At 39.3% G+C, this 25,688-nt stretch overlaps 3 protein-coding genes, 1 long non-coding RNA gene and 1 pseudogene across 5 annotated transcripts; all 5 read right to left on the minus strand.

The window, feature by feature from the left end:
* Positions 1 to 6,475: 6,475 nt before the first annotated feature.
* LOC125591906 (60S ribosomal protein L7a-1-like) lies at positions 6,476 to 7,948 on the minus strand. Its single transcript, XM_048766826.1, has 4 exons — positions 7,856 to 7,948; positions 6,920 to 6,973; positions 6,688 to 6,837; positions 6,476 to 6,589 (listed from the first exon to the last, which is right to left on the minus strand). Exons 1-4 carry the CDS (start codon positions 7,946 to 7,948, stop codon positions 6,476 to 6,478), a joined length of 411 nt encoding a protein of 136 aa, XP_048622783.1.
* Positions 7,949 to 8,006: 58 nt separating this feature from the next.
* Positions 8,007 to 10,677, minus strand: LOC125575499 (annotated as a pseudogene).
* Positions 10,558 to 12,564, minus strand: LOC125591907 (26S proteasome non-ATPase regulatory subunit 6 homolog). Its single transcript, XM_048766827.1, has 6 exons — positions 12,315 to 12,564; positions 12,107 to 12,221; positions 11,257 to 11,368; positions 11,050 to 11,195; positions 10,747 to 10,966; positions 10,558 to 10,671 (listed from the first exon to the last, which is right to left on the minus strand). Exons 1-6 carry the CDS (start codon positions 12,451 to 12,453, stop codon positions 10,558 to 10,560), a joined length of 846 nt encoding a protein of 281 aa, XP_048622784.1. The 5' UTR covers positions 12,454 to 12,564.
* Positions 12,565 to 19,031: 6,467 nt separating this feature from the next.
* On the minus strand, positions 19,032 to 23,238 carry LOC106438847. The gene is made up of 3 exons (XM_048765948.1): positions 23,062 to 23,238; positions 22,861 to 22,973; positions 19,032 to 22,651 (listed from the first exon to the last, which is right to left on the minus strand). Exon 3 carries the CDS (start codon positions 20,555 to 20,557, stop codon positions 19,670 to 19,672), a length of 888 nt encoding a protein of 295 aa, XP_048621905.1. The 5' UTR covers positions 20,558 to 22,651; positions 22,861 to 22,973; positions 23,062 to 23,238; the 3' UTR covers positions 19,032 to 19,669.
* An 81-nt stretch (positions 23,239 to 23,319) lies between these two features.
* Positions 23,320 to 25,215, minus strand: LOC106438846. Of its 2 annotated transcripts, XR_007327614.1 has the most exons (7): positions 25,056 to 25,213; positions 24,484 to 24,680; positions 24,244 to 24,372; positions 23,955 to 24,124; positions 23,693 to 23,869; positions 23,502 to 23,601; positions 23,320 to 23,407 (listed from the first exon to the last, which is right to left on the minus strand). It is a non-coding gene; the product is annotated as an uncharacterized LOC106438846 (long non-coding RNA). The 2 variants fall into 2 exon arrangements; XR_007327613.1 differs by lacking the exon at positions 24,244 to 24,372 and having other exon boundaries at positions 25,056 to 25,215.
* Positions 25,216 to 25,688: the final 473 nt, after the last annotated feature.

Consider the following 25,688-nt stretch of genomic DNA (forward strand, 5'->3'; position numbering starts at 1 on the left):
AAAATTTTCTATCTTTTAAGATCTATGTTCATATATATATTATATATATTAATGTGTAAACAAAATGTGGACGTGGACACGAAAGCGTGGATAACAGAATTATAAATTAGTCGTGGACATGAGCATCTTAACAGAATTATAAACTAGTTATGGACATGAACAATATTCATTCGATTACATTCATCATCTCGGGATCTAAATTCAATTCTAATCAACATTACAAGATCTATTACTCTCCGACAAAAGGTAAACGCTTCTTCGATTTTTCTCTCCGCTCATACTCACAATATCATCTCTTTCTCATCTTGATTGAAGTTTAAATGCATATAATTTATCAATTGAGCTGAAGAAGCCAAGTGTTTGTATTGGAGATAACAGAGTCTGTGTCCACGTTTTATGGTATAATTTTAGTAACATGAGTCTATGTCCACGTATTGTTGTATAGTTTTATGGAATCAAAACAGAGAGTTTGTCCACTTATCTACTATAAACACATTAACATCACATATCCACACATTACTCATCACTCATCCAAACATCACCCGTCCACAAATCACCCAACCACACATCACTCGTCCACAAATCACCCATCCACAACTATCCTTTCCATTAAGGACAAAATTGTCCATAATCTGTTGCTGGCCCACAACAAAGTGTGTCACATGTAAGAAGTGTCTCTAGGTGTAATAGAAAGTCAAAAAGTGTCTCTTAGTGTAATCAACTCGGTAAGGAGTCATGCTCCCTTTCGCCTCCAAAGTCGCTTGTTGTTGTTCTCTGAAGCACTTACTGGCGAGACACAGGATATGGAGTCCATACCTGAAGGGATCTGGATCCAGAAAGAAGATAGGGTTGAAAAGGTTGCTGCTTTGATGATGATGATTGAGAAACCTGCAAGGAAAGAAAAGGCACGCTCTGTCAAGGAGGTGTTAGAATATAGAATATTCTGTAAATAGATAAGATGCAATCTTTGTGAAATCTTGTAGTTACGATACTTGTGTAACAACCTTGGCTATTTATGCCGTGTGAATAGAACCACTCTCCTCAAGGAGATTAACCAAACTTTCATGGTATCTCTCTTCTCTATCTTTCTCTTTTCCTCTTTATCGCAATCTCTTTTATTTTTTCTTCTTGATGGTTGTTCCTCAAACTCATCTCGATAGAGCTTTTGGTGTCACAAACATCAAAACTCACATTCCAATCATCCTTGATTTGGAAGATCATAACTATGATGTGTGGCATGAACTCTTCCACATGCACTGTCTCACGTTTGATGTGTCGGGCCATATCGATGGTACGTCGCTCCCTGATGGTGACAATGATGCGGCTTGGAACAAACGTGATGGACTTGTCAAGCTCTGGATCTACGGTACATTGGCTAAGAAGCTATTCCGAAGCTCGTTCAAACCAGGTGGCACGGCAAGGGATGTCTGGATCCGCATTGAGAATCAATTTCGCAACAACAAAGAAGCAAGGGCGATTCAACTCGACAATGAGTTATGTACCACTGAGATTGGAGATACGACCGTTCAGACTTATTGTCAGAAGCTGAAATCTATCTCAGATCTTCTTGCTAACGTTGATGCTCCTGTAACTGGCCGAACTCTTGTCATGTATCTCTTAAATGGACTTAACGAAAAGTTTGATAACATTCTAAATGTCATCAAACATTGGGAGCCATTCCCTACATTTGACCAACGCAGTCTATGCTTGAGATGGAGGAAAAGCGCATCACCAAACCGACAAAAACAACAACGTCTCCATCTGACACAGCCTCTTCCTCTACTGTTCTCACGGTCACAGAGGACAAGCCAGTCAACAACTCTGCTCAACGCTCCAACAATCCGGCATACAACAACAACAACAGAGGAAACATGCGTAATAACAGAGGAAACATGGGTCATGGCAGCAACAACAACCGCTACAACAATCAGTCTTGGGGTCCTAATGCGTTCTGGCCACAACAATTCTTTCAATGGCAGCAGCAACAACTTCAACCATGGGCTATGCCGCCGAACCAGTTCCAGCGCGGCCTGTTAGGACCATGTCCCTCAGTCGCTCATCAGGCTAATATGGCTATAGTTCAACCTCAGCTTACAACTGATTTAGCACACGCCTTCAATACCATGACGTTAACTGATCCATCCGCAGGCGAGTGGTATATGGATTCAGGTGCAACAAGCCATATGGCCGCAAGTGAAGGTATTCTTGAGTCTAATCTGAATAAAAATATCAATCATTGTGTAACTGTTGGCAACGGTTCTCGGATTCCTGTAATCTCCTCTGGTAACACCTCTTTACCTTCATTCACTCTCCCCTTATCTCTGAATAAGTGCTTATCAAACCTCAAATTGTAAAGAACCTGATCTCTGTTAGAAAAATCACTAGAGATAACTTTTGTTCTGTTGAGTTTGATCCTTTTGGGTTTTCTGTGAAGGATCTTCTTTCTCAGACGGTTCTTCTCTGCAGTAACAGCTCTGGGGACCTCTATTCCATTCCTACAAATCTGCATCAACCATCCAACTCATCTACTGCTTTTCTTTCTTTCACGCCCAATGTTTGGCATACGAGACTAGCTCACTTGAATAATAAGTCTCTCTTTTCTTTACGTGCTTTATATCAAATTGCTTCTACTAATGACAACCTCTCTTCTTCTTGTGAGGTTTGTCAACTTGGCAAACAAATAAAACTTCCATTTCAAAAATCAGATTCTTTCACTACCAAACCTTTTGATATCATTCACTCTGATATTTGGACTTCTCCTCTTACAAGTATCAGTGGTTTCAAATATTATGTTATTTTCTTGAATGATTTTTCTCATTTCTTATGGGTATTTCTTTTGAGAAGAAAAAGTGAAGTGTTTTCTAAGTTTCTGCAGTTTTTTAAATATGTTGAAACTCAGTTTAAAACTCGCATTAAAGCATTGCAGTGTGACAATGGAGGCGAATATCAAAACTCCAACTTTCAGACTTTCTCTCACTCAAATGGGATGCAATTTCGTTTTTCTTGCTCTCATACATCTCAACAAAATGGAAAGTCAGAACGTTTGCTCAGAACTATAAACAACTCAATCTGGTGCCTTCTTTTCCAAGCTCACCTCGCATCCGGTTATTGGGTTGAAGCTCTTCACGCTGTGGTGCATATTCTTAACATCTTACCGTCAATGGCTATTCAAAATAAAGTCCCTTTCTCTGCTCTTTTCAAACAGAAACCGAGGTACGATCACTTAAGAGTTTTTGGGTGCCTTTGTTTTCCAAATCTAAACCACTCCAACCTTCCTAAATTGTCTCCTAGCTCAACTCCTTGCCTGTTTCTTGGTTATCCTTCTCAACAAAGGGGATACCGTTGTCTTGATCTTAAGACAAACAGGATCATAACATCACGTCATGTCTACTTTGATGAAAGTGTGTTCTCTGCTGCAGAAAAAGCTACTTCTCCTTCAACTTATCACTTTCTGCAACATGGAGATGAGCCATCCCCTATCTTCAAAGCCATTCTTCAAAACAACCAAAACACAACTTCTCAAGTGCCGGTTGCTTCTGTTCAAGCGCCAGCGCCTTCTCAACCGCTTATTCAACAACCTCAGGCAGCTCCACCGGCTTTTCAGTCAATGCAAACAAGAGGTAAAGCGGGTATCACAAAGCCAAAGAAGAAGTTTTCTCTTCTTTCAACTGTTTCGCCAATTCCCACTAGCCATAAAACTGCTTTGAAGGATCCGAACTGGACACCGGCAATGGATGATGCCATTGATGCTTTTATTGAGACAAAGACTTGGGATCTTGTTCCAAGGCCAATGAACACTAACATTGTCAATTCGATGTGGCTGTATAAGCACAAGTTTGATGCAGATGGCAAACCTTTTAAACACAAAGTGAGGCTTGTTGCTAATGGAAAGTCTCAAGAAGAAGGTGTCGACTACAATGAAACGTTTGCTCCCGTTGTGAAACCAGTCACAATACGCACGGTTCTTGATGTCAGTCTTGCAAATGGATGGCCAATACATCAGCTTGATGTCAAAAACGCTTTTCTCCATGGCCTACTTGATGAAACTATATATATGCATCAGCCACCTGGATACACAAACAAGACTCATCCAGACTATGTTTGCAAACTCAACAAGGCCATCTATGGTTTGAAACAGGCTCCTTGAGCTTGGAACTCTCGCTTCGCCTCTTTTGTTACTAACATGGGTTTCAAGTGTAGCAGGAGCGACGCATCTCTGTTCATCTACAACAAAGGTTCAAAGCGAGTGTACTTTCTACTCTACGTTGATGACATTATCCTGACGGATCAGACGATCACTTCCTCAACAAAATTGTGACAGACCTTCAGACTGAGTTTCCCATGTCCGATTCAGGAAAACTGCACTTCTTCCTTGGTGTTAAAGCAGAGTTCATTCATGATGGGATCTTTCTCAGTCAACAGGCGTACACAACTGACATCATCAATAGGGCAGGCATGAAAGACTGTAAACCTCTTGCGACACCAGTAGACTTGAACTCGAAACTAAAAGCAGAAGAAGACTATTTAATTCTATAAAATTCTCGATTTTTTTAAAAAAAAATAAAGGGTAAATTCGTCATTTCGCGCTCCTTTAATGAATCAGGGGCATATGGGATTATGTAGACCCATAGGAGATTTGCGAATTACATGGAGGGGCAGGCGAGCCATTTCCCCCCAAGTATTATGGATTTCACGAGTATAAAAGTAACAAAACTAACCCTTTTTATCTTATCATGAATGCTTCAGCTTAAAAAAAAAATGTTTCAGCCTTTTTTCAACACGGCCAATCTCTTTCAGCTTTTCTTGGGAGTTTCATTCACGACTCTTGGAGCTGGCTCATCTGACCAGCAAGAATCAATAAGTAGGTCAAATGGTTACTAAAACTCTTAGATCACCTAGTAGAAATCTGAAAATAGATACGATCTTCCTTGTGAGGAATCTATTCTCCTAAATAATGAAAGTTAAACTTGGTTTGGGCCACTTCCTATGATAATGTATAAGTCTTCTAGTCATTCAGAGAAAAAGAACAATCTTGTACCGGAAAACCAATGTATAACGATAGAACCAGGGACGACAGATGAAAGGATACTTGAAGGAGATAACGATAGCCTACGAGACCTTCATTTGTTACACTGTGCTGACGAGCATCATAACTCTCGATAGAGTTTGTCTTAAGCAAAAGGTATTTTTGGATGTCTCAGTTCCCTACTTTGAGTTTTCTATTTAGAGATAACACTCAGTATGTAGACTTAGTAGTGAAGTAATGTGAGACTTGTTTTCTTTTTTGTTGAAGTTCCTCTGTGAAGAGAGGATGTGAATCTTTTTTTGAGTGAAATTCTACTAATTTGATAGGTTGTTGATGCATGGAGTAATGTTTTTGCCTAGTAGCGGTCAGATAAACCAGATGAAATTTGATTACAAGTCACAGAAGATAAGTATGATAAGATGTGGAGCAAAAGAAATAGTCGGTGAAATAAAACTCACTAGCTTCTTCTTCTTTACATATAGACAGATGTAACTGAGCAAGACAAGGAAAGTGGGATGGTATGTATTTGTTTCAGGCCACTCCAAAACCGCTCGTTCCATAATCATAAATGATTACTCTCACACGCTGAGTTTTAGTTAACTAAACACTAACCCTGTTCGTTTACAAAACGCGGCCGCAAGCGGTGGCGACTCGAAATTGCACTATAAACTCCGCGAATACAACACAGGTTAGTCAACACCGAATTGTTTATTCAGTCGCTGCGGTAAGTTGAAGCCAACAAATCTGACGCGGAAAATTTCTGCGGCAGTTACATCTCCATTTTCTTAACTCCGATAGTCCAGCAGCGATTGCTTTTAGTTTCAGCACCATTAAATTTGTTTTCGTTGTAGCTTTGTTGTTCGCCGCTGCGGCTGATCTCAGCGTTTATCAAACGAACATGACTACTATGTAACATGAAAAGAGAAGAAGAAACAGGGTGGTCCAAGCTTTGCTATTTTCTTCAATATCATGGATTCTTTACACATTATTAAAGGACCAATCAACATTGTAAGAAGCTAATGTAGACTACGAATTGGCAACACACAGTTTTTGTAGTCCATTACAAGTGCAAAATGTTTTATTGGTCAGTAGCACATAGATAGTACATAAACGAAGACCTTTCTTAAAATAGAGTTGAGAGAGAGATTTCAAAGATTGAAGGATTGAGAATATAAAAGTTTACAGTGACGAGTTGAAGTTAACATATATCCAACGATAGAAACACCGTCTAAGAATTCATTTTACAGAAACCAAACACGCATAGCCTATTGAATTTTGCTGAATTTAATTCGAGCTTGTCCTCGTTCTTTATTGTGGTCAAACACAAGCAAGCTGCTGTTTTCTGGTGAACAATCTGCAAACAAGTCATCAACAAAGGAATGAGAGAACAAAGATCAAGTACAAGATTCTTTTTAACAGTAAGTAAACAATCATAGTTACCGATCCCAATCATAATTTTCCTTTGATAATGCAGTAAGGAACTTCCATTTTCCTGCACAATGCTGGCAACCAGACAACCAACTCAATTGGGTCCACATCATGAGCAATCACAACTACCTTGTTCTGCAATCGTAAGAAAACAGAAAGAGTTTCAGGCAAGAATCCTGCAGAAAAGCTTTAGTTCCTCTGGAGTTACAGATCTGGTCAATGAGGTATGTAACATGGTTAAAATCATACTTCAAAACAATTGGCTTCTTGGACTGAAGAGGCTTTCCCTCGGCTTCAGACTGAGCCTTCTTGAGAAGACGTACATTCTTTGGCTGCCCAGTCTTCAGGCCTATACTTGAGGAGAATCTTGCACAGAGAAGTTGCTGCAGTTATACAAATATTGCGTAAATTAGCTACAAGGTAACCAAAACAGAGCAAGGAAATGGAAAGAGATGGAAGACGTACGTTCTTGTCAAGGGTCTTAGTGAGCTTATTGAGTGCAGGTGGGACCTTCAGCCTCTTTATTACAACAATATGAAAGATTAGGAGAACATCAGGTGGCCTAGCGGCAGTACTAACGTTTCTCACACACGACTATACGGGGTCGCCAGTTCGATACTCGGAGACAGCGTGATAGTACTGGGTTAGCTAAAAAATCCCTACGGGAATTTCTGGCGAGATGGCTCTTCGGGATGAGCCCATTCACTATAAAAAGTTCAACCTATACAGTATTAGAGAACGTCAGGTGGCCTAGCGGCAGTACTGAACGTTTCTCACACACGACTACCCGAGGTCGTCAGTTCGATACTCGGGGACAGCGGAATGGTACTGGATTAGCTAAAAAATCCCTACGGGGATTTCTGGCGAGGTGGTCATTTGAGGTGAGCCCAGTCACTATAAAAAGTTCAACCTATATAGTTTTATTTTACCAAAAAAAAAATATATATGAAAGATTAGAATCCCTTTAAAATAAAGTTTAATTCTGTAACAGAAATAAAATGTTATTATATTAGTTTTATAAATACATTGATATGGATTTAAAATATTTAGATAAAGCATGTCTTCACTTTTAAAATGTAGCAAGCTTACAAAATCTGATCAATTCAAAATCTAATGGACTTGATTTCAACATAAGCAACCAATAACACCCCCTAAACAGACACAATCCTTCCTCTCTTCTTATTATTATCTCTCACTCTCATCACATTCGAAGACCGGCAAGTCAAATAAGAAAATGAAGTCGTACTGGTCTCTCATTATCAGTCTTGAAGGAGTTCCTCATCTCATGTGTATCACCTCTGCCTCTGCACATGACCCTATCGTGTTGGAGAGAGCATCAGCTTTCTCGGAGGGTTAGTTTTCCACAAACTCAAGAGCTTCTTTCACCAGTGATATCCGAACCTGCACATGAGCTTTTGCCTGTTTGCACGGTGGCACAACATCACTCATCTGATGCTTAATCGCACGTGAGGACTTTCCTCTCTTTTTTACCATTTTTTTTTCTTTATAAGAAAAACTTCAGTATGAATTAAGAGTAGAATGAACACAGAACTTGGTTTACAAAAATACAAAATCTTAGTAAAATTATTTTAGAACTTTTCATAACGTAAATAGAATGTCATAGATAATCAGTGTTAGATGAAAACTCAGGACTCGGTGGTTTTAACAGGTAAAAGAGTTGAAGATGTCTTCCATCACACCTTTCCCATCTTGGGCATCATAGTAGAAGAAGTTCTTTACTGGGTCTCCTTTCCCTGATACTGCTTTGATCACTTCCTGCAATACCATCAAACCCCTCTCTTGTCAAAATTACAAGTTTCCAGGGAGAAGATATACAAATATGCCAAAAAGAGAGAGAGAGAAACCTGTGCTAATATTCCTCCTACAATGGCACAAGCTGGTGGGAATTCGATTGTACCACTGATAAGTCTCTCCAAGAGAGTATCCGGTATATGGCTCTCGCTCACAGACTGTTGCAATATTTAGTTTCTCAGTGAGCTTTGAGTGAGATTTATAAAGACAGAAAGAAAAGAAACACTCACGTTAGCCTCACAGAGTTTCTTTTTGGTTTCCAAGACTTTAACAAAAGATCAAGCAGTGAGCATTCTCCATGTTTACGCCCTTCATTCTCCTCAAACACTTCTATTACTGAAATATTAACACCAAAGTTTACTATGTTGTATGTATCTCTCTCTCTTAGGATCCCAAATATCAATTGTAGTAATAACTGTTAGCTGCAGTAGTAACTAGTAATCACCTCTCATAGCAAAGTAGAGCTTTGCTGTTCTCCTAGGAATCAGCTTCCAAGGTACTGATATAGCTTCCTGTGTCAATGAACCAACTTCTTACTTCTTATTCACATGTAAACACTATTCATAGCAACACTTAGTGTTAGAAGTACCTGAAAACTCGGAAAATGTTGTTCACATTCAACTGTCTCTTTAAGCTGTTTCTGTGGAAAACAATTTTCCAAGGAAAACAATACAAATGAAGATCAAATAGCGTATTGAGGGAACTGTTAATGGAGTCTAAAAATCTCCAATGGAATGTAATATGTGGCTGAACGCCAAAACAGAGTATATAATGCGTGTAAGAGATGCAACATCAAAATCATGTAAGTACCTTTGTGTACTTGTAATCTTGAAGATCAAAAAATATCTCACCACATGAGTCTCTACAATCTATTGTATAGAATGCCACACGCTTTGATAACTTCCGACATTGTTCATTGACAGACATCTGCAAAAGAAAAGAGAGAGGCAACGTTATACAGAAATGTATGGAGCAACCAAAAGCATGAAATGGATTGGGAGCTATACTGAAGATTTTATCAATACCTTGGTGGCACGACAGCCGTAGCCAATAACGACCACATCAAACTTCTCAAAAAAATCCAGTGCCAAGTGTTGTCAAATCACCTGAAAGATTTTGAAAGAATGATCAGATGATCAAAGTCATTATAGTCTGAAGCTATAAAACCCGTTTTGACGAGAGAGGTAAAACCTTTCACTACAGAGACAAGGACCATAGGGTTAAAGTCCCTGAGTGAATCACAACAGATCTCAGTCAAAGTTTTGCCTCTGTAAGCATTTTCATCGGGAGGAATCAAGAAGTTTGCGTTCAAGGCCTCCTCAGTCACTAACCGATCATCCATTAACGTCACACTACCAACTCTTGCCAGCACAGTGTTTTTGCAATACTACACACACAAATGGAACCAAAGCCAAAAAAACAATGTATCACTTCCAATTAAGTAAAGCATGACATCTAAGAAAAAAGATGAAAGAGTTACAGCTACCTCAGCAACAGTCCCCTTTATTCCAGATGCTAAGATATGAAATTTGGTCAATCTGCAAGCAAAAACATCAACCTCACAGTATATCATGAGGTGCCAATGTAAATACATGGACTGTATAGTATCAATAATAAAAGCTTCAGCAAAATGCAAATTGTGAATGAAACGAGTATTGCATCTATCAGTAGTAGTACCAAGAACATATCAAGTTAATACTCTACTAGAACATGAACTCAACACTATGATAATGTCTCATCTCAGACCAAACATAACGAAACTCAGAAGTTACCAGTTTACTAGCCTAGGAGTAGAATCCAAACTCTGTACTAACACGGAATGCGAAGTGCATAAAAAGAAATCGACTTTAAGAGTTTAGCACTCGAACCAAAGCGAGCTGAATCAAAACTGGATAAAGGCTGAAAGACACAAAGCTTTGAGAAATTGAGAGAAACTAGAATCAGTGTTTTGGAGTGAATGAGAAAGAAGTTACCTTCTTTGAGCATTAGCGCCCCCAAACCCTAATATGGCGATCGTACAAGGCAGTCTCCTGCTCCGTCAGCTCTTCTCCCTCCATTTTCAAACTCAATCTCACAATTCAGCAAATCTTTGCCTTCAGAAAATGGAGCTTGCGAAGTCTTCAAAGGTCTAAACTTTTTGGTCCAAGCGGTCAAACTTTATCTGCTCTGCCATTCCAGCTGAGAAAAAAATACACCAACAATGGAGCTATTAAAATCACACAGAGAAAAAGCAAGCAAAATGCATACACAAATAAGACAGTTCAGCAAGCTAATCTGGACACTGTATTGTACTAACCAAATGCTGAGAAAAACGCCTTGTACTGGCACTCGTACAGGGAGTTCAAGAACTCAGAAAGGAACGGTATCTTCCCAAGAACGGTCAAGATCTCAGGTGCATCAACAACCTGTCCCAAATTAGTAGCAATTTAGCATTTTACCCAAAAAGATTCACAGAGGAACTGAGACATGGATAAAAATACCTTTTGCTTAAGAGAAACTCTGTCCAGAGTTATGATGCTGGTCAGGACGGTGTAAAAAATGAAGGTCTCGTAGGGAAAGATCTCATAAGTCGTGAAGGTTGATATAGAATCCAGAAACAAGCTGGCAGCCTTCTTAAAATTTCTGGTGGACATGCAGTACAAGCCTTCATAGACCTTTAGTCTGTTCTTCCTCTCCCAGTCACCACCCTCTTCAAACAACCTGTCATGGGAGAACCGATCAACGGTTTTATTTTCCCTTTACATTAAGGGTAGTCACAGCCAAAGAGCCTAAGCAACACTTACTTTTTGGCTTTGTCAATGCTCTTTGATACCAGATCAAAGTCCATGTAGAAAAATGCAAGCTGCAGTGTGTAGAAGACAAGGTCCATCTTTTGCCCAACAGCAACAGTTTTTCCTTCTGTGAGTTTTAGTTGCTCCAGAGCTTTTTCCTAGACTCACAAAGCAAAAAAATATTTAGTGATTTCTCTGAAGTGCGTAGTGAATACTAACTTTAACAACATGCTCAAGTACCTTATCACTAATCCTAATGAAATACAGCGCTTTAGCAAGATGAGCTTCACGGACTTCACTTTCTCCCAAATTTTCTTCTGCATCTGCAATCCTAAACAAAAAAAAACAGAAGGAATAATGTAAGTGAACATCAACACCACCTATATGTAAGAAAGGGATGGAATTTTAACATCGAAGGTCCAATATATATATATATTGTATAATGTTGTTAGCCTTCGATAGAGCACAACAATATGTAATGATGATTATCTCCAATTCAAAATGCAAAGACATCATGTTATGATGGAAAAGCTCAGTCCAATCTTGAAGAAGATCATTGGTAACATCCAATTCAATCAAGACCTAACTCCACCCAATACGCCTCGTATTCTAAACACAGGACACTTATTGATCATTCCTTTCCATCAGTCTAAACTATAGTCAGAAACTATAGCTACATGAATCGAGGAAGCTGAAGATATATAGAAGCAAGATGAAGAGGGAAGCTTAGCTTCATTACATCACCTACACCTAACTCCACCCAATCGGCCTCGTATTTTAAAAACTGCACATAGCTCTGTAACATCCAATTCAAGACACCAACTTATCATAATGCTAGAGTTGCTCTCCATCAGTCTACACCAAGAGACAGTAATACGAGAGATTGACTTGTAATGCACTACCGATTATATCCATACGCAAAAAAAAGTTGCAATTTATTAGTCGGAAACTATAGGTACATGAATCTAGGAAGCTGAAGACGTAACAAAACTCTCCAGAATGGTCTAATTGGAAACAAGCAGAAACTTAGATATAGAAGCAAGAGGAAGAAGGAAGCTTATTAGCTTACTTCTCGTCGAGCTTTTTAAGCTCTTCCTCGTTACTAGCCCGCATAGAATCCAACAAGCTCTGATCCAATTCCAGCACAGAAGACGCCGCTAGGGTTTCGTACAAAGGAGCCATACCTTATTTAAAAAAAAAAAAACATCAGTAAACGAAAACCCACATAGAAAGTTTCAAACTTGTGTTCAGAGATTAGAGAAAGGAAGCTACTTTACCATCGGATTTGATGGAATCCAAGACGTCAGACTTGAGCTGGACTTTCTCGATGTCTTGGACATCGGGGTGAGTGAGGAGGAAGAGCTTGTGAGCTAGAATAAGGTGAGGTTGCTGAGTTCCTTCTGCTCCACCGTCCATGGCTGCTTGCTGCTACACACTCAATTGAAGAAGAAAAACTTGAGACTGATCTGAGAATTAGAGGACGAGTATAAATGAAATTTGTTTTCTTGTGAAAGGAGGAAGAGCGAACCGGACCGGTTATTAAGTTATTATTTATTCATATATATTGAAAAATACTTGTCTTTTTTTTTTTGTAACCACGTAAATTTTATTAAATTGTAAAAGGATAATACAAAAACTTAACAAACCAAACACAAGGTAAATGATAAAATAGAGTAGAAGTACTTTGATGAATAGCATTTTTAGCAACATCATCATCAGCCGCTTGATTCTTTTCCCTATTCACAAAATCCAGTGAGCTTTTCAGAAGAAGTTGTATCCAATGACGTATGTCACACGACAGATTCCTCCCCAATTCCACATGCTCTTTAACTTGATTAATAATTGTACATAACTCTTGATTATCTCCTTCAAACCACACTCTTCGCAAACCACGAATCCAAACTTGTTGAAGAGCTATAAGGAAACTTAGAGCTTCCCCTTCTAAAGATGTCTGCATCCTTTGTACTTGAACATTTCCCGCACCCAATAATTTTCCTAAATCATCTCTTAAAATCCATCCAACACCATCCATTGTATCTCCAGAAACAGAGCTATAATCAAAGTTACACTTAATCCAGCCTTTCGGAGGAGGTTCCCATTTTGAAGATTTTACAACTTGTTGTCTTGACCCAGAATTATAAAGAACAACATTCCTATACCATTTAGTATTTGCATCAAAAGCTCGCCAAAGATCTTCTATAGGATGGAGGTTCCTCTTCTCAAAAATGAATTCGTTTCTTGACTTCCATAATAACCAAAGAATCCAAAACACCAATTGTCTTTCACTTTCATTCTCAAGTAAGGATTCCATGAATCCAAATAAGGCTTGTAGATTATCTTCCAAATTAAGTGTAAACACATGAGATGGTAAAATACCTGAGCATCTCCACATCGCCTTTGCATGAGGACACATAAACAAAATATGATTGATTGTCTCATCATCTTGACAGCATCTTTGGCAAGTCGGATCAATATTTATTCCCCGAGTACACAACTTTGTATAGGTAGGAAGAGCTCCAGAGACAACCCTCCATAAGAAATGTTTGATCTTCGGTAAAATATTGAGTTTCCAAATATTTCGTTTAATAATCAAAGAGCCTTCAGGTCTGACAATGGCTTCTCCCTCTTGATAGAAATGAGTTACTGTCCAATAACCTGACTTGACTGTATATCTCATATCCTTCGTGAAAGGTCAGACCAATCTATCCTCATTAGCGAATCTAGACAGCTTGATCTTTAACACTTGCTCTATATCTCCCGGCTGAAGATGTCGTTCTAACATCGGCACATTCCAAGAATAAATATCCTTATCAATGAACTCCTCTACTCTCATGTTTTGATTGTATGACACCTGAATCACCTTACGAGGTGGGATCACCGGTAACCACCGATCCAGCCACACATTTGTATTTTTTCCATCACCTATCCTTACACGAAGTCCCTGTTGAAGTAGTTCTTTACCTACTTGAATAGACTTATAGCCATAAGAGGCATGCTTAACATACGAAGACTGTAAGAAAGTCATCAAATTAGTTCTTCCTTTGTATATTCTACTTAAAAGAGAGTTAGGGTTTTGCCATATCATCCAAGCTTGTTTAGCAAGTAAGGCTTTATTAAAGCTATATAAATCTCGAAAACCCATTCCACCCTCTTTCTTTGGTAGACATAATCTTTTCCAAGATACCAAAAAATTCTTTCTTCTTTCATCTCCTTTTCCCCACCAGAATTCAGAAAGAATTGCATTTATCTCATATCAAGTGGTTTTTGGAATCAAGAAACAACTCATTGGGTAAACCGGTTTGGCTTGAAGGACATACTTGATTAATACCTCCTTGCCAGCCTGAGATAAGAACTGATTATGCCACTGTGAGGTAATTCCTTCAAAATCCTTGACTTTACTTTTACCAAATTGTTCAGGAAGTCCTAAATATTTTCCCCCTCCACCAATGACATGAATATTTAAAATATTTGGAATTTGAGTTCTCCTTTGTTTATCTATTTTCGACCAAATATTATCGAAGACTTCTCCAAATTGACCTATCAGCCATACATGATGCATTCTCCTGATTAGCTTTGCAGAAAAATAGGGAGTCATCCGCAAATAATAAGTGAGATACTGATGGACACCGTCTTGCTAATTGCATTCCTTGAAACTTATTTTCTCTTTGTGCTTTATCGATCATCTGACTAAGAGCTTCTGCACAAATGAGATAAGGATACGGAGACAATGTATCTCCTTGTCTTATACCTCTTGATGGTTTGATCTCCCCAAATGGTGTTCCATTAATCAATACCGAATAGGTAACATACTTGACACAAGCATTATCCAAGAGATACAGATCGTATGGAAACCCAACTTAGACAGAATAGCTTCAAGAAAACTCCACTCTACCCTATCATAAGCTTTGCTAATATCTATTTTTATTGCCATATATTTCTCAGAGCAGTCCTTCTTTGATTTCAAAGCATTTATTAGCTCATGAGCCACTAGTATATTATCAGAAATTTGTCTTCCTGGAACAAAAGCAGCTTGTGATTCTGAGATAATTACTTCCAAGCAACGTTGAATTCTCAAACCCAAGACTTTCGAGATCACTTTATACGCAACTGAGCACAAACTTATAGGGCAGTAATCACACATACTTGCAGCTTCAGGAAACTTGGGAATGAGACATATATTAGTATGATTAATTCCATTATCCATCATACCAGTTTCAAAAAATCTCTTTACCATCTGACACACGTCCGGTCCAATAGACTCCCAAAATTGATGATAGAATGCTGCAGTAAACCCATCAGCGCCAGGGGCTCGATCTGCACCAACCAAATTCAGAGCTTCTTTGATCTATGTATCTGTAATCAAAGCAATGAGTCTCTCATTCATCTCCATCGTCACCTTAGGTTGAATATTAGGCAAGCACTCATCAAGAGATATTGTAGGAGATGATGAGAACATTTCCTTAAAATAGTCTTCAGCCACCTGAGCTATTGTTTCTTCTTGATAATGAATCACTCCATATTTGTCTCTCATTTTTAAGATTTTGTTCTTGCTTTTCTTCATTTTAGTAAATCCATGATAAAATGGAGTGTTTCTGTCCCCAAGATTCAGCCATCTATTTATGCTCTTCAGTTTCCAATACTCCTCTTCATCTCTATAAAATTGATTAAGACTGCCACATGTTAGAAATTAAAGAACATAGTGAAGAACAAGAGAGAGAGAGAGTAAAGAAAGATAATCTTATTCACTTGATTGATTTGCTTATGAGAACATCTCATATATATAGTGGTTACAAGTATGGTAAATGGTAGATGAGATATGATAAACTAATAACCCATTGTTTTGAGACCTTAACCCACCATGCATGCTTGTCCCTTGTAGTGGCATCTCCATTGTCTTGAGACCTTAACCAACCATGCATGTTTGTCCCTTGTAGTGGTATCTCCATTGTCTTGAGACCTTAACCCACCATCTTGTTTCTTATTGCTTCATTTTTACACTCCCCCTCAAGCTTGACCATAGGAACTGGTCAAGCTTGGAAACCATGAAGCATTCCCTCATTAAAACCTTTAGCTTGGAAAAACCTCATGGGATAAAAACCAAGCCAAGGAAAAAGAGTAGAACACTTCATGACTAAGAGGATCAGTGTGATGAAAAATCTACGAGTCCTAACTTGGAATGTATGAACTCGCAAACCTTGGTGCTTGCAGCCTTGGTGAAGATATCAGCTAGTTGATCCTCACTTCTTGTATAGCAGGGTAAGATGATCCTTTGTTCCACTGCTTGCCTAACTTTATGACAATCCACCTCAATGTGTTTAGTCCTCTCATGGAACACATTGTTGGAGGCTATGTGTATTGCCGCTTGATTATCACAATGCATGGTGATTGGAGTTGATGTCTCTATACCAAAGTCTTGAAGTAGGTTTCTGATCCAAATCAACTCACTAGTGAGCTTCCTCATTGCCCTATATTCAGCTTCAGCACTTGAGCATGACACTATCTTCTGTTTCTTGCTCTTCCAAGTGACAAGATTGCCTCCAATGAATGTACAATAACCGGTAGTGGATCTCCTATCCACTCTGTCTCCTGCCCAATCAGCATCACAATACCCAACTATCTCTGTATTTTTGTTGCATCCCATCCACACTCCTTGCCCTGGCGCCTCTCTTAGGTATCTTAGGATCCTTTCAACCATGTTCCAATGGTGTATCTTGGGAGCTTGCATATTCTGGCTTACTTGGTTAACTGCAAAGCATACATCAGGCCTGGTGATGGTGAGGTATATCAGCTTTCCTACCATTCTTCTATAGTGTTTAACGTCAGCATAAGGCTTATCTTCAATCTCCCCCTCACGCAGCACCTTATACCCATCTTCTAGTGGAGTCTTGGCTACTCTCGCTCCAAGCTTTCCTGCCTCATTCAAAAGATCAAGTGTGTACTTCCTTTGAGATAAGAAAAGCCCCTCTTTAGAGCGGCATATTTCTATCCCTAGAAAGTACTTTAGCTCACCCAAATCTTTAATATCAAAAGTAGACTTAAGAAATACTTTGGTTGAGATAATACCTTCCTTGTCACTTCCTGTGATGATAATATCATCTACATAAATAAGAATCACCACAATTCCTTGCTTGCTTGTGAGTGTGAAGAGTGTATGATCAGCTTCTGATTTTACAAACCCTCTTCCATTGAGAGTTGTACTCAATTTGTGGTACCAAGCTCTTGGTGACTGTTTTAATCCATAGATTGCTTTCTTCAACCTTAGGACATTCCCTGGCTTGACCATGTCTTCCATACCCGGAGGTGGCCTCATGTAAACCTCATCCTCCAGCTCTCCTTGAAGAAAAGCATTCTTGACATCCATCTGCCATAAATCCCATTCCAAGTTTACTGCCAATGAGAGTAGAATCCTTATGGTGTGGAGTTTAGCTACTGGTGCAAATGTATCGAGATAGTCTTCTCCATAGACTTGGGTGTATCCTCTTGCAACTAGCCTTGTTTTCTTTCTTTCTGGTTTCCCATTGGCAAGGTACTTGATGGTGAAGAGTAGACGGCTTGTAACAGCTTTCTTTCCTTTGGGGAGCTCAGTTTCATACCAAGTATCATTCTTGATCATGGCACCAACTTCATCCCCAACTGAATCTCTCCATTCTTCATGCTTCATGGCTTCTTCATAAGTCTTTGGTACATACTCTTGATCCAGGTTGCTGATGAAGACTACATGCTCTTCAGATAGTCTCGCAAAAGAACATGTTGCTTGGATAGGATGAGCTACTGCATTGTTGTTGAAGTATACTTTGGTGTCCATCCACTGAGATGGTTTCTTCACCCTTGTACTCCTCCTTAATGGTCGAACTTCTTGTTGCATTCCATCTTGATCATTAACAACTTCTTCTTGGATATCTTTTTCTTGGATAGCTTTCTCGTGGATGGCTTCGTCATGGATAGCTTCTTCATGGATAGCATCCTCATGGATGATAGCTTCTTCATGGATTTGCAAATTAGGTTGATTTCCCCCCTCATGATCAGGATGGACTGCTTCTTCAACTGATGCAGCTTCATCCACAACTGGAGGTATAAGTGAAGTGCTCGGTATGCTTGTTTGAGGCTGGCTGATGCCTAGGTTTTCCAGAATGATTCTCAAGTTGTTTGCCCTATCTGAAGATCCTTGTGGGAGATCCTGAAGACTGTCCCAATTCTTCTCATCATAGTATCCCTTTGATTCCACAAACTTAACATCCCTTGAGACCATAACTCTTCTTGATTCAGGTATGTAGCACTTGTACCCCTTCTGCGCATGAGTATATCCTATGAACATGCCTTTGGCACTCTTGGCTTCAAGCTTATTTCTTTGTTCCCCTGGTATCAAGACATAGCACACACACCCAAAAACACGCAAGTGATCAATTGGAGGTTTTATTTTGTTTAATACCTGAAAGGGAGAGATATCTTGGAGGACTTTGGTGGGAATCCTGTTGATCAAATAACATGCTGAGACCACAGCATCTCCCCAGAACCTCTTTGGAACATTGGTATGGAACATCATGCTCCTTGCAACCTCCATAAGATGGCGATTCTTCCTTTCAGCAACTCCATTCTGTTGTGGTGTGTATGGGCAACTTGTTTGATGGATTATGCCATGTTTTGCTAAGTGATGTTTGAAAGCAGTGCTTGTGTATTCCCCGCCATTATCAGACCTAAAATTTTGATCTTGGAATTGAAATGGTTAGATACATAGTTTTGGAAGTTAATAAAAGCTTCTAAAACTCTATCTTTAGTTTGAATCAAGGTGATCCATGTATATTTTGATTTTTCATCTATGAATGTAACAAAATATTTATGGTTCTCCCTAGACACACAAGGTGCTGTCCAAACATCAGAGTGCACAAGATCAAAGCAATTTTCATAAATAGTCTTAGAATTAAGGAAAACAGATCTCTGATGTTTACCAAGAATACAAGCCTCACAACTTCCATTCTTTAAAGATAATTAGGTAACATCAATCCTAATGCACGAGAATGAGGATGACCTAATCTAGCATGCCATAAAACATCACTAGCTAACACAGAAGCAGAATTGAAAGCACAAGATAAATCTGAAAGCTTGGTGTTTTCAAGCAAGTAAAGCTCTCCCTTGCTCACACCCTTTCCCAGCATCTTCCTGGTCTTAATATCCTGAAAGCACACATCATTAGGACTGAAAATAACATTGCAATTTAAATCATTGGTTGCTCTCTTGACAGATAATAAGTTGGATGTGAAAGTAGGCATATAAAAAGCTTGAGACTCCTTATCAAACAGTTTCAAGTTTCCTACTCCTTCAATTGGAATTCTATCACCATTAGCAATCACTACACTCCCTAGAGCAGGTTTAACATCACTAATCAGTCTAGCATCCCTAATCATATGATGAGAAGCTCCAGAATCAATGATCAAAGGTCTAGTAGTATGTGAAGCACTGTGAATAGAATTTAAAGCATTGACACTGATGTTACCAGAGTTTGCATTGATAGCCTTGATAAGCGCTTCAATGTCTGACTTGCGGATGAAGGCATCATCAGGGGATGGCTGAGACATGGCATGGGATGTGGATCCACCAGTGTGGGTGGTTGAGATCATAGCTCTTCCATCTTCTCCTATGTGCATGGAGCCTGATATTGTGGTTTCGTGAGCTCTTGCTTCATGTGCTTTGGCCTGGTTGTATCTGTTGGTTGAAGCAGGTCTGAGGTGAGGATGGAGGATCCAACAATTGGTTTTGAGTGGCCTAGATTCTTGCAGTGCTCACAAGTCACAGACTTGTCTCCTCCTCTTCTTGATTTGAAGTGTGCTTTGTTGCCTGAAGCACTCTCCATCTTCTCAGCTTTGTTTGCCATAGACAGCTCCTCTTTTCCACCAAAGAGACCATCTGAGCCTAGCTCCTTCCAAAGTTGAGCACACACATCATCATAGCTTGGAAGCTCTTTAGCTCTCAATATGTGTTTAAGTACATCATTGAAGCTTGGGTTGAGTGTGAGAAGCAATCCAAAGACCTTGTCTTGCTCACGCCTCTCTTCTAGTGTACTAGGATCAGTGGTACTTGGTCTCAGCATCTCAAGTTCAGACCACAACTGGCTGTACTTTCCAAGGTGTTTGGTGAAGTCCATCTCCTCTTGCTGCAAGTTGTTGATTGCCCTCTTAACCTCAAATATTCTGGTGAGGTTTGAAGTGTTGCCATATACCTTGTATAAGGTATCCCATAGCTTCTTTGCAGTCTCACAGTGTGAGTAAGACTCCATGATAGGAGTATCAAGTGAGCCTTGCAAGATAGACAGCACCATGAGATCCTCCTGACCCCATTTGCCTTCATCTACCACTACAACCTCCTTGCCATCTTCTCCTTGGGTGATTTGTCTTGGGGCCTCACTTGTGGTGATGTGCTCCCATAGACCTCTTCCTCCAAGAGCTGTCCTGGTCAATCTCGACCAAGTAATGTAGTTAGGACCCTTCATGGTGACTGGAATCCTCACTAGCTGGTGTTGCTCCATCTTTGCTTGCTATTGGGTAAAAGAAAATGAAAGAGATTCTGAAGAAAGTAAACCAAACAAGTGAAAGAGTAAGGTGAATAGAATAGATTTGCGGAAGCAGTTTGGTGTTCAAGAGCTTTGATGCTCTGATACCATGTTAGAAATTAAAGAACATAGTGAAGAACAAGAGAGAGAGAGAGTAAAGAAAGATAATCTTATTCACTTGATTGATTTGCTTATGAGAACATCTCATATATATAGTGGTTACAAGTATGGTAAATGGTAGATGAGATATGATAAACTAATAACCCATTGTTTTGAGACCTTAACCCACCATGCATGCTTGTCCCTTGTAGTGGCATCTCCATTGTCTTGAGACCTTAACCAACCATGCATGTTTGTCCCTTGTAGTGGTATCTCCATTGTCTTGAGACCTTAACCCACCATCTTGTTTCTTATTGCTTCATTTTTACACCACAGAGCTCATGAATATATTCAGTTGACATAGTATTATCTCTCATAGATTGATCCAACTGACCACGGATCTCAACTATACAGGCAGCCGAGTTTGTTTGGTTCCTTCTTTTCCAGTTAGTTTAATAATCTCAGTACGACAATGACCAAGCTTCTGATTCCATCCTCTAATAAACTCTGTTTGACCCCAATTGAAAAATACTTGTCTATGCAACTAATTAAACACTTTATTTAGTGATTAAAGATTCTTTTTTTTTGTCAACTTCAATTTTATAAGCCTGGTGGGCTAATCAAGTACAAAGGCTAAGTTACAAAATTAATCCTGGCCCAACTACATAACCGAAATTTTATCAAAAATATCAGTTCCGAATACAAACGTGTCAGTCATGTAGAAAAGGCTTGCTACGTGGCATTCATCTGAGTAAAGGGGGGACACCAAGCTTTTTCTCACCTCCGACGAAGACGCAAACCAACCGGAGATGCTTTTCCGATAATCCACCACAAGCTTGGCTCTACCACGATCTTGACTCCACTCAACCTTGTACCCTTGATATACCTCCCACCTTAACCTTGATTGCTTAAACCAGAGAGGCCTTTTGATCCACCGTAATTTACGCCGGAGAAAACAAAAGTTCGATCGAGAGAAGACCTTTTGCCGGACCGTCAAAGTAACGCCGACTCTTCTGAATCTATCTCATAATCGACTTCAGGAATCCATCAAATTCAATCATCCTTCAAGAAGAGATGCTTCACCCTTACGCCAATTAAAGGCTATTTTTTTTTTGGTAAAGACTGATTCTCTGTGAAAGGGATTGAAGTGAACCGTGAAAAAGGTTTCTGCTTAGAAATCAACGGGATTAGAATTAAAACGGAGTGGAAGGTAAAAGATAAAACCGATCAAAACATGATCGGGATTTTATTAAAATTCAAACCAAACCGGAAAATAAACTTGAAGAACAGATCCTAATTTGGTTTGAAAACCAAAACAAAATCACCTATGCAAAATTTATTATCCGCTATTCGGAAGAAAACATCGACATCGATCCTAAGATCGATAACTATATTACAATAAAAACAAAGAGGAGACGGAAAGAGGAGAGAACCTATTAAAGATTCAATAGTAGTTTCATTAGACTCGAACATCAGAGAATACAAGTAAACAGTTATTATATAAATTAATAAAAAATAATAATAATTTGGTGGCACATTATTCAATTTCTCATGGTTTTTTCACACAAAGTGTTTAGTGTTATGCTCCCATCAAAGATAGTTTTAACATATATATATTCTCTCTGTATCTTGTAACTAGCTGCAGATTGACTTGGAGCTGCAAGGCCGATGAGAAAATTGTAACGAGGATGGTGCCTCCTGGTGTTTCAGTGCTAATGAGTCTTTCAACTGAATGCTCTCTCTGTCTAGAGTGAGGGACTCTAGTTCTTGTACAGCTCCAAAGAGGATGGTGCCTCCTGGGGTCTCATATACACCTCCTGATTTCATCCCAACCAAACGATTCTCCACCATGTTGATTCGTCCTATTGTGTTTAGCTCAGAGAGGAGGGTAGCAGCCAGCAGGAGAGAGAAAGAGAGCCTTTCCCGTTGAGTGCCACGAGGAGTCCACATTCTGTCCCGATCTCAATCTATCTGTTTAAGTAGAAGAGAACTTTACATCATGGAGAGACTTGATTAACAAGAGCTCCTAGACAAATCCTGAACTGCTGCCTATACTCTTTTTCAAAGCTGTGAGCTCTTTAGGTAACACAACTCAATTACAGTTAGCTGAGCTGTTAACAAACTACATACAGTCCATTATGCTCTTTCCACTATACTCACACAAGGACTTGTCAACATACCAAACAAAACTTTAGAGAAAGAAAGCAGGCTGATCACGAGCATCTTCGGGATCTGCACTCATCATGTACATATGTTTCTTCCGCTCGTTTGCTAGATCTTCCAATATATCACCCTTTCAACAAAAGAAAATAGAAACTGGAGCATGAGAATATCTGGATCATTTGCATCCAAGAAGGGAATATATATGAATTCTATATTACCTCATGACTAAGGTGCCAGAGGTTTCCTGTCCCTGCTGTAAATAGACAGGAACGTCATGCTTCTTGGCATACTCAACAGCGTCTTCCCTGCCTAGGATTTCCCATTCTCTCCATGGTGCCACAACTTTAAGTTCAGGGATTCAACGAGAAGAAGATGAGCTCTAACCGAACCTGGTCACTCATTCAATAAGTGATGCAAGAATCGATAAGCGTGCTTTCCCGACGTGACACTTTAGAAATAGCAAGACAATCCAAGTACTTGCCTGGTCATCATTTCCTTAGCCAGTACCACCCATGTGAAACGGCATCAGCTCCAACCTCTGCTACTACATCTACCATTGCCTCCCTAATCATTTAGAAATTGTATTAGTGATAATAACAGAACATTCAAAAGATGTAATCAGATAGTAGAAATATTTGGGTTCGTTCATATATGGCACCAGCTCTAAGACAAGGGAATATGTAATCATTGACAAACTCCTCTGTGAGAAGCACCACTAGCCTTAGCCTTTTGTTCCAAACCATCCAACACTTTTATGCCTGTCATATCAAAGCATTTAGAGGTTAATCTTGGTTCAAAAGCCTGCACGGAAGTACTCTATACCCAAAATGGAAAGATAGACGTTTTCACCTTGCAAAGAACCCAAGGTTAATATCTGAGACTAACTAAAGTGCTGCTGACTTGAGACAGCTTCTGGATCCTGTTTAGCTAGAAATCCCCTTGCTTGATTGTTGCCTGGTAAAGTGCATTCTTTGTCTCCAAAACACCTGCAACTTTGACTATCTTGCAGTGAAGCATGACAGCTCCCTGGATAAAAATATTATTTCATGTCAGTTATAGAAAAAAGAGCTCGTAAATTAAAAGTTACCGAGCGTATGTTAGTGTTGTTTACTGATCAATGAAGTCCACTGAAACACCAAAGGCCTTTGCCATGGCATCAACCGTCACGCTCTTGTAAGATTCCAACAAACTGAGAGTACACCACCGTTCTCACTTCCCTCATGTAGAACCGGAAATGTGGGTACAAGCAAAGGTCAAACTTTATCTGCTCTGCCATTCCAGCTGAGAAAAACACAGCAAAATGGAGCGCTATTAATTATCACACAGAGATAAAAGCAAGCAAAAAGCATACACAAATAAGACAGTTAAGCAAGCTAATCTGGTCCTTGTATTGTACTCACTAAATGCTGAGAAAAAAATGCCTTGTGCTACTGGCACACGTACAGGGAGTTCAAGAACTCAGAAAGGAAGGGTATCTTCCCAAATTAGTTGAGCAATTTAGCATTTTACTTCACATCCTCAAAGAAAAACTTCAACAAAAAAAGAAAAAACAAGGTTCACATCACTATGGTACTAAGTCCAAAGACAGAATGTTATCTATAACTAAATTCAAAATAGAGGAGTGAGACATCGATAAGTACGTTTTGCTTGAGAGAAACTCTATCCAGAGTTATGATGATGGTCAGCAGAGTGTAAAAAAAATGAAGGTCTCGTAAGGAAAGATAGAATCCAGAAATAAGCTTAAAGTTTCTGGTGGACATGCAGTACAAGCCTTATAGCCTGTTCTTCCTATCCCAGACACCACCCTCTTCAAATTTTCTCGTGCATCTGCAAAATCCTAAACAAAGCAGAGAAGAGAAGGAATAAGTAAAGGTGAACACCACATAAATATAAGATACGGATGGATATTGAACACCAATAACAAAGGCAGGAAAGGTTTTATACAAACAAAAACATTAGGCAATGAAAAGAAACTAATCTTTGATGAAGAAGCAAAAAATCATTAGTAACATCCAGTCCAACCAATCTGCCTCGTTTTCTAAAACTGCACACTAACTCTGTAACAATCCAATTCAAGACCCGAATTGACGCACTACCGATTGTATCCACCACATACGCAAAAGTTGTAAATTTTTACATCGGCGCCTCTTTTATTTAGCAACAATCGGTATATGAATCTAAGAAGCTGATGAAGAGGAAGAAGGAAACTTACTTCTCGTTGTGATTGGAATCCAACAAAAGCTCTCTGATCCAATTACAGAACCCGCAGTTGAAGAAGAAGAATATAATGAATCGCCGATAACCGGTGCTATAATGATCTGGTTTAGCTAAGCCATTTCCCAAACCGGTAAGTCATAAATAAAATCCAATGCAGAGTCAGTTAGTTAGTTAGTTAGTTAAATACCAGATTAAACAAAAGTCTTCTTCTTTTTTTTTTTAAGCTTAAAAGCACAAAAATGGGAAGCGTTTGCTTGAGGCGTCTAAAGGAGAGATTGGCGAACGTGAACGATCTGTTCTTGTTGATTTAGCATGTGAGATGCTCAAATCTGCAAGGAAGATTGTTCTTCTTGGGAGAAGAAAGCTCTTTTCACCAAAAGAAGTTGAGAGAGTCATAACTTGGCTTGGTGACAGCTTATTTGCCAAAGGTATTAAGCAAATACTTTTCTCTGCTCTGAACTTGGTTGGGACTTGGGAGCTTTCTGACAAGTATTGCCTGTTGCTTAGGAGAATTTGTCTTGGCTCTTAAGAATTTTAAAGAAGCCCTGCAGATGCTTGAGCATACCTCCTTCTCTCCAAACCAGGCTAAGCTGTATGCTCTTTTTACTCTTGTTTTATCCATGTTTGT

Source organism: Brassica napus, chromosome C8, assembly GCF_020379485.1.
Source record: "Brassica napus cultivar Da-Ae chromosome C8, Da-Ae, whole genome shotgun sequence".
In the NCBI taxonomy this organism is placed as follows: domain Eukaryota; kingdom Viridiplantae; phylum Streptophyta; class Magnoliopsida; order Brassicales; family Brassicaceae; genus Brassica; species Brassica napus.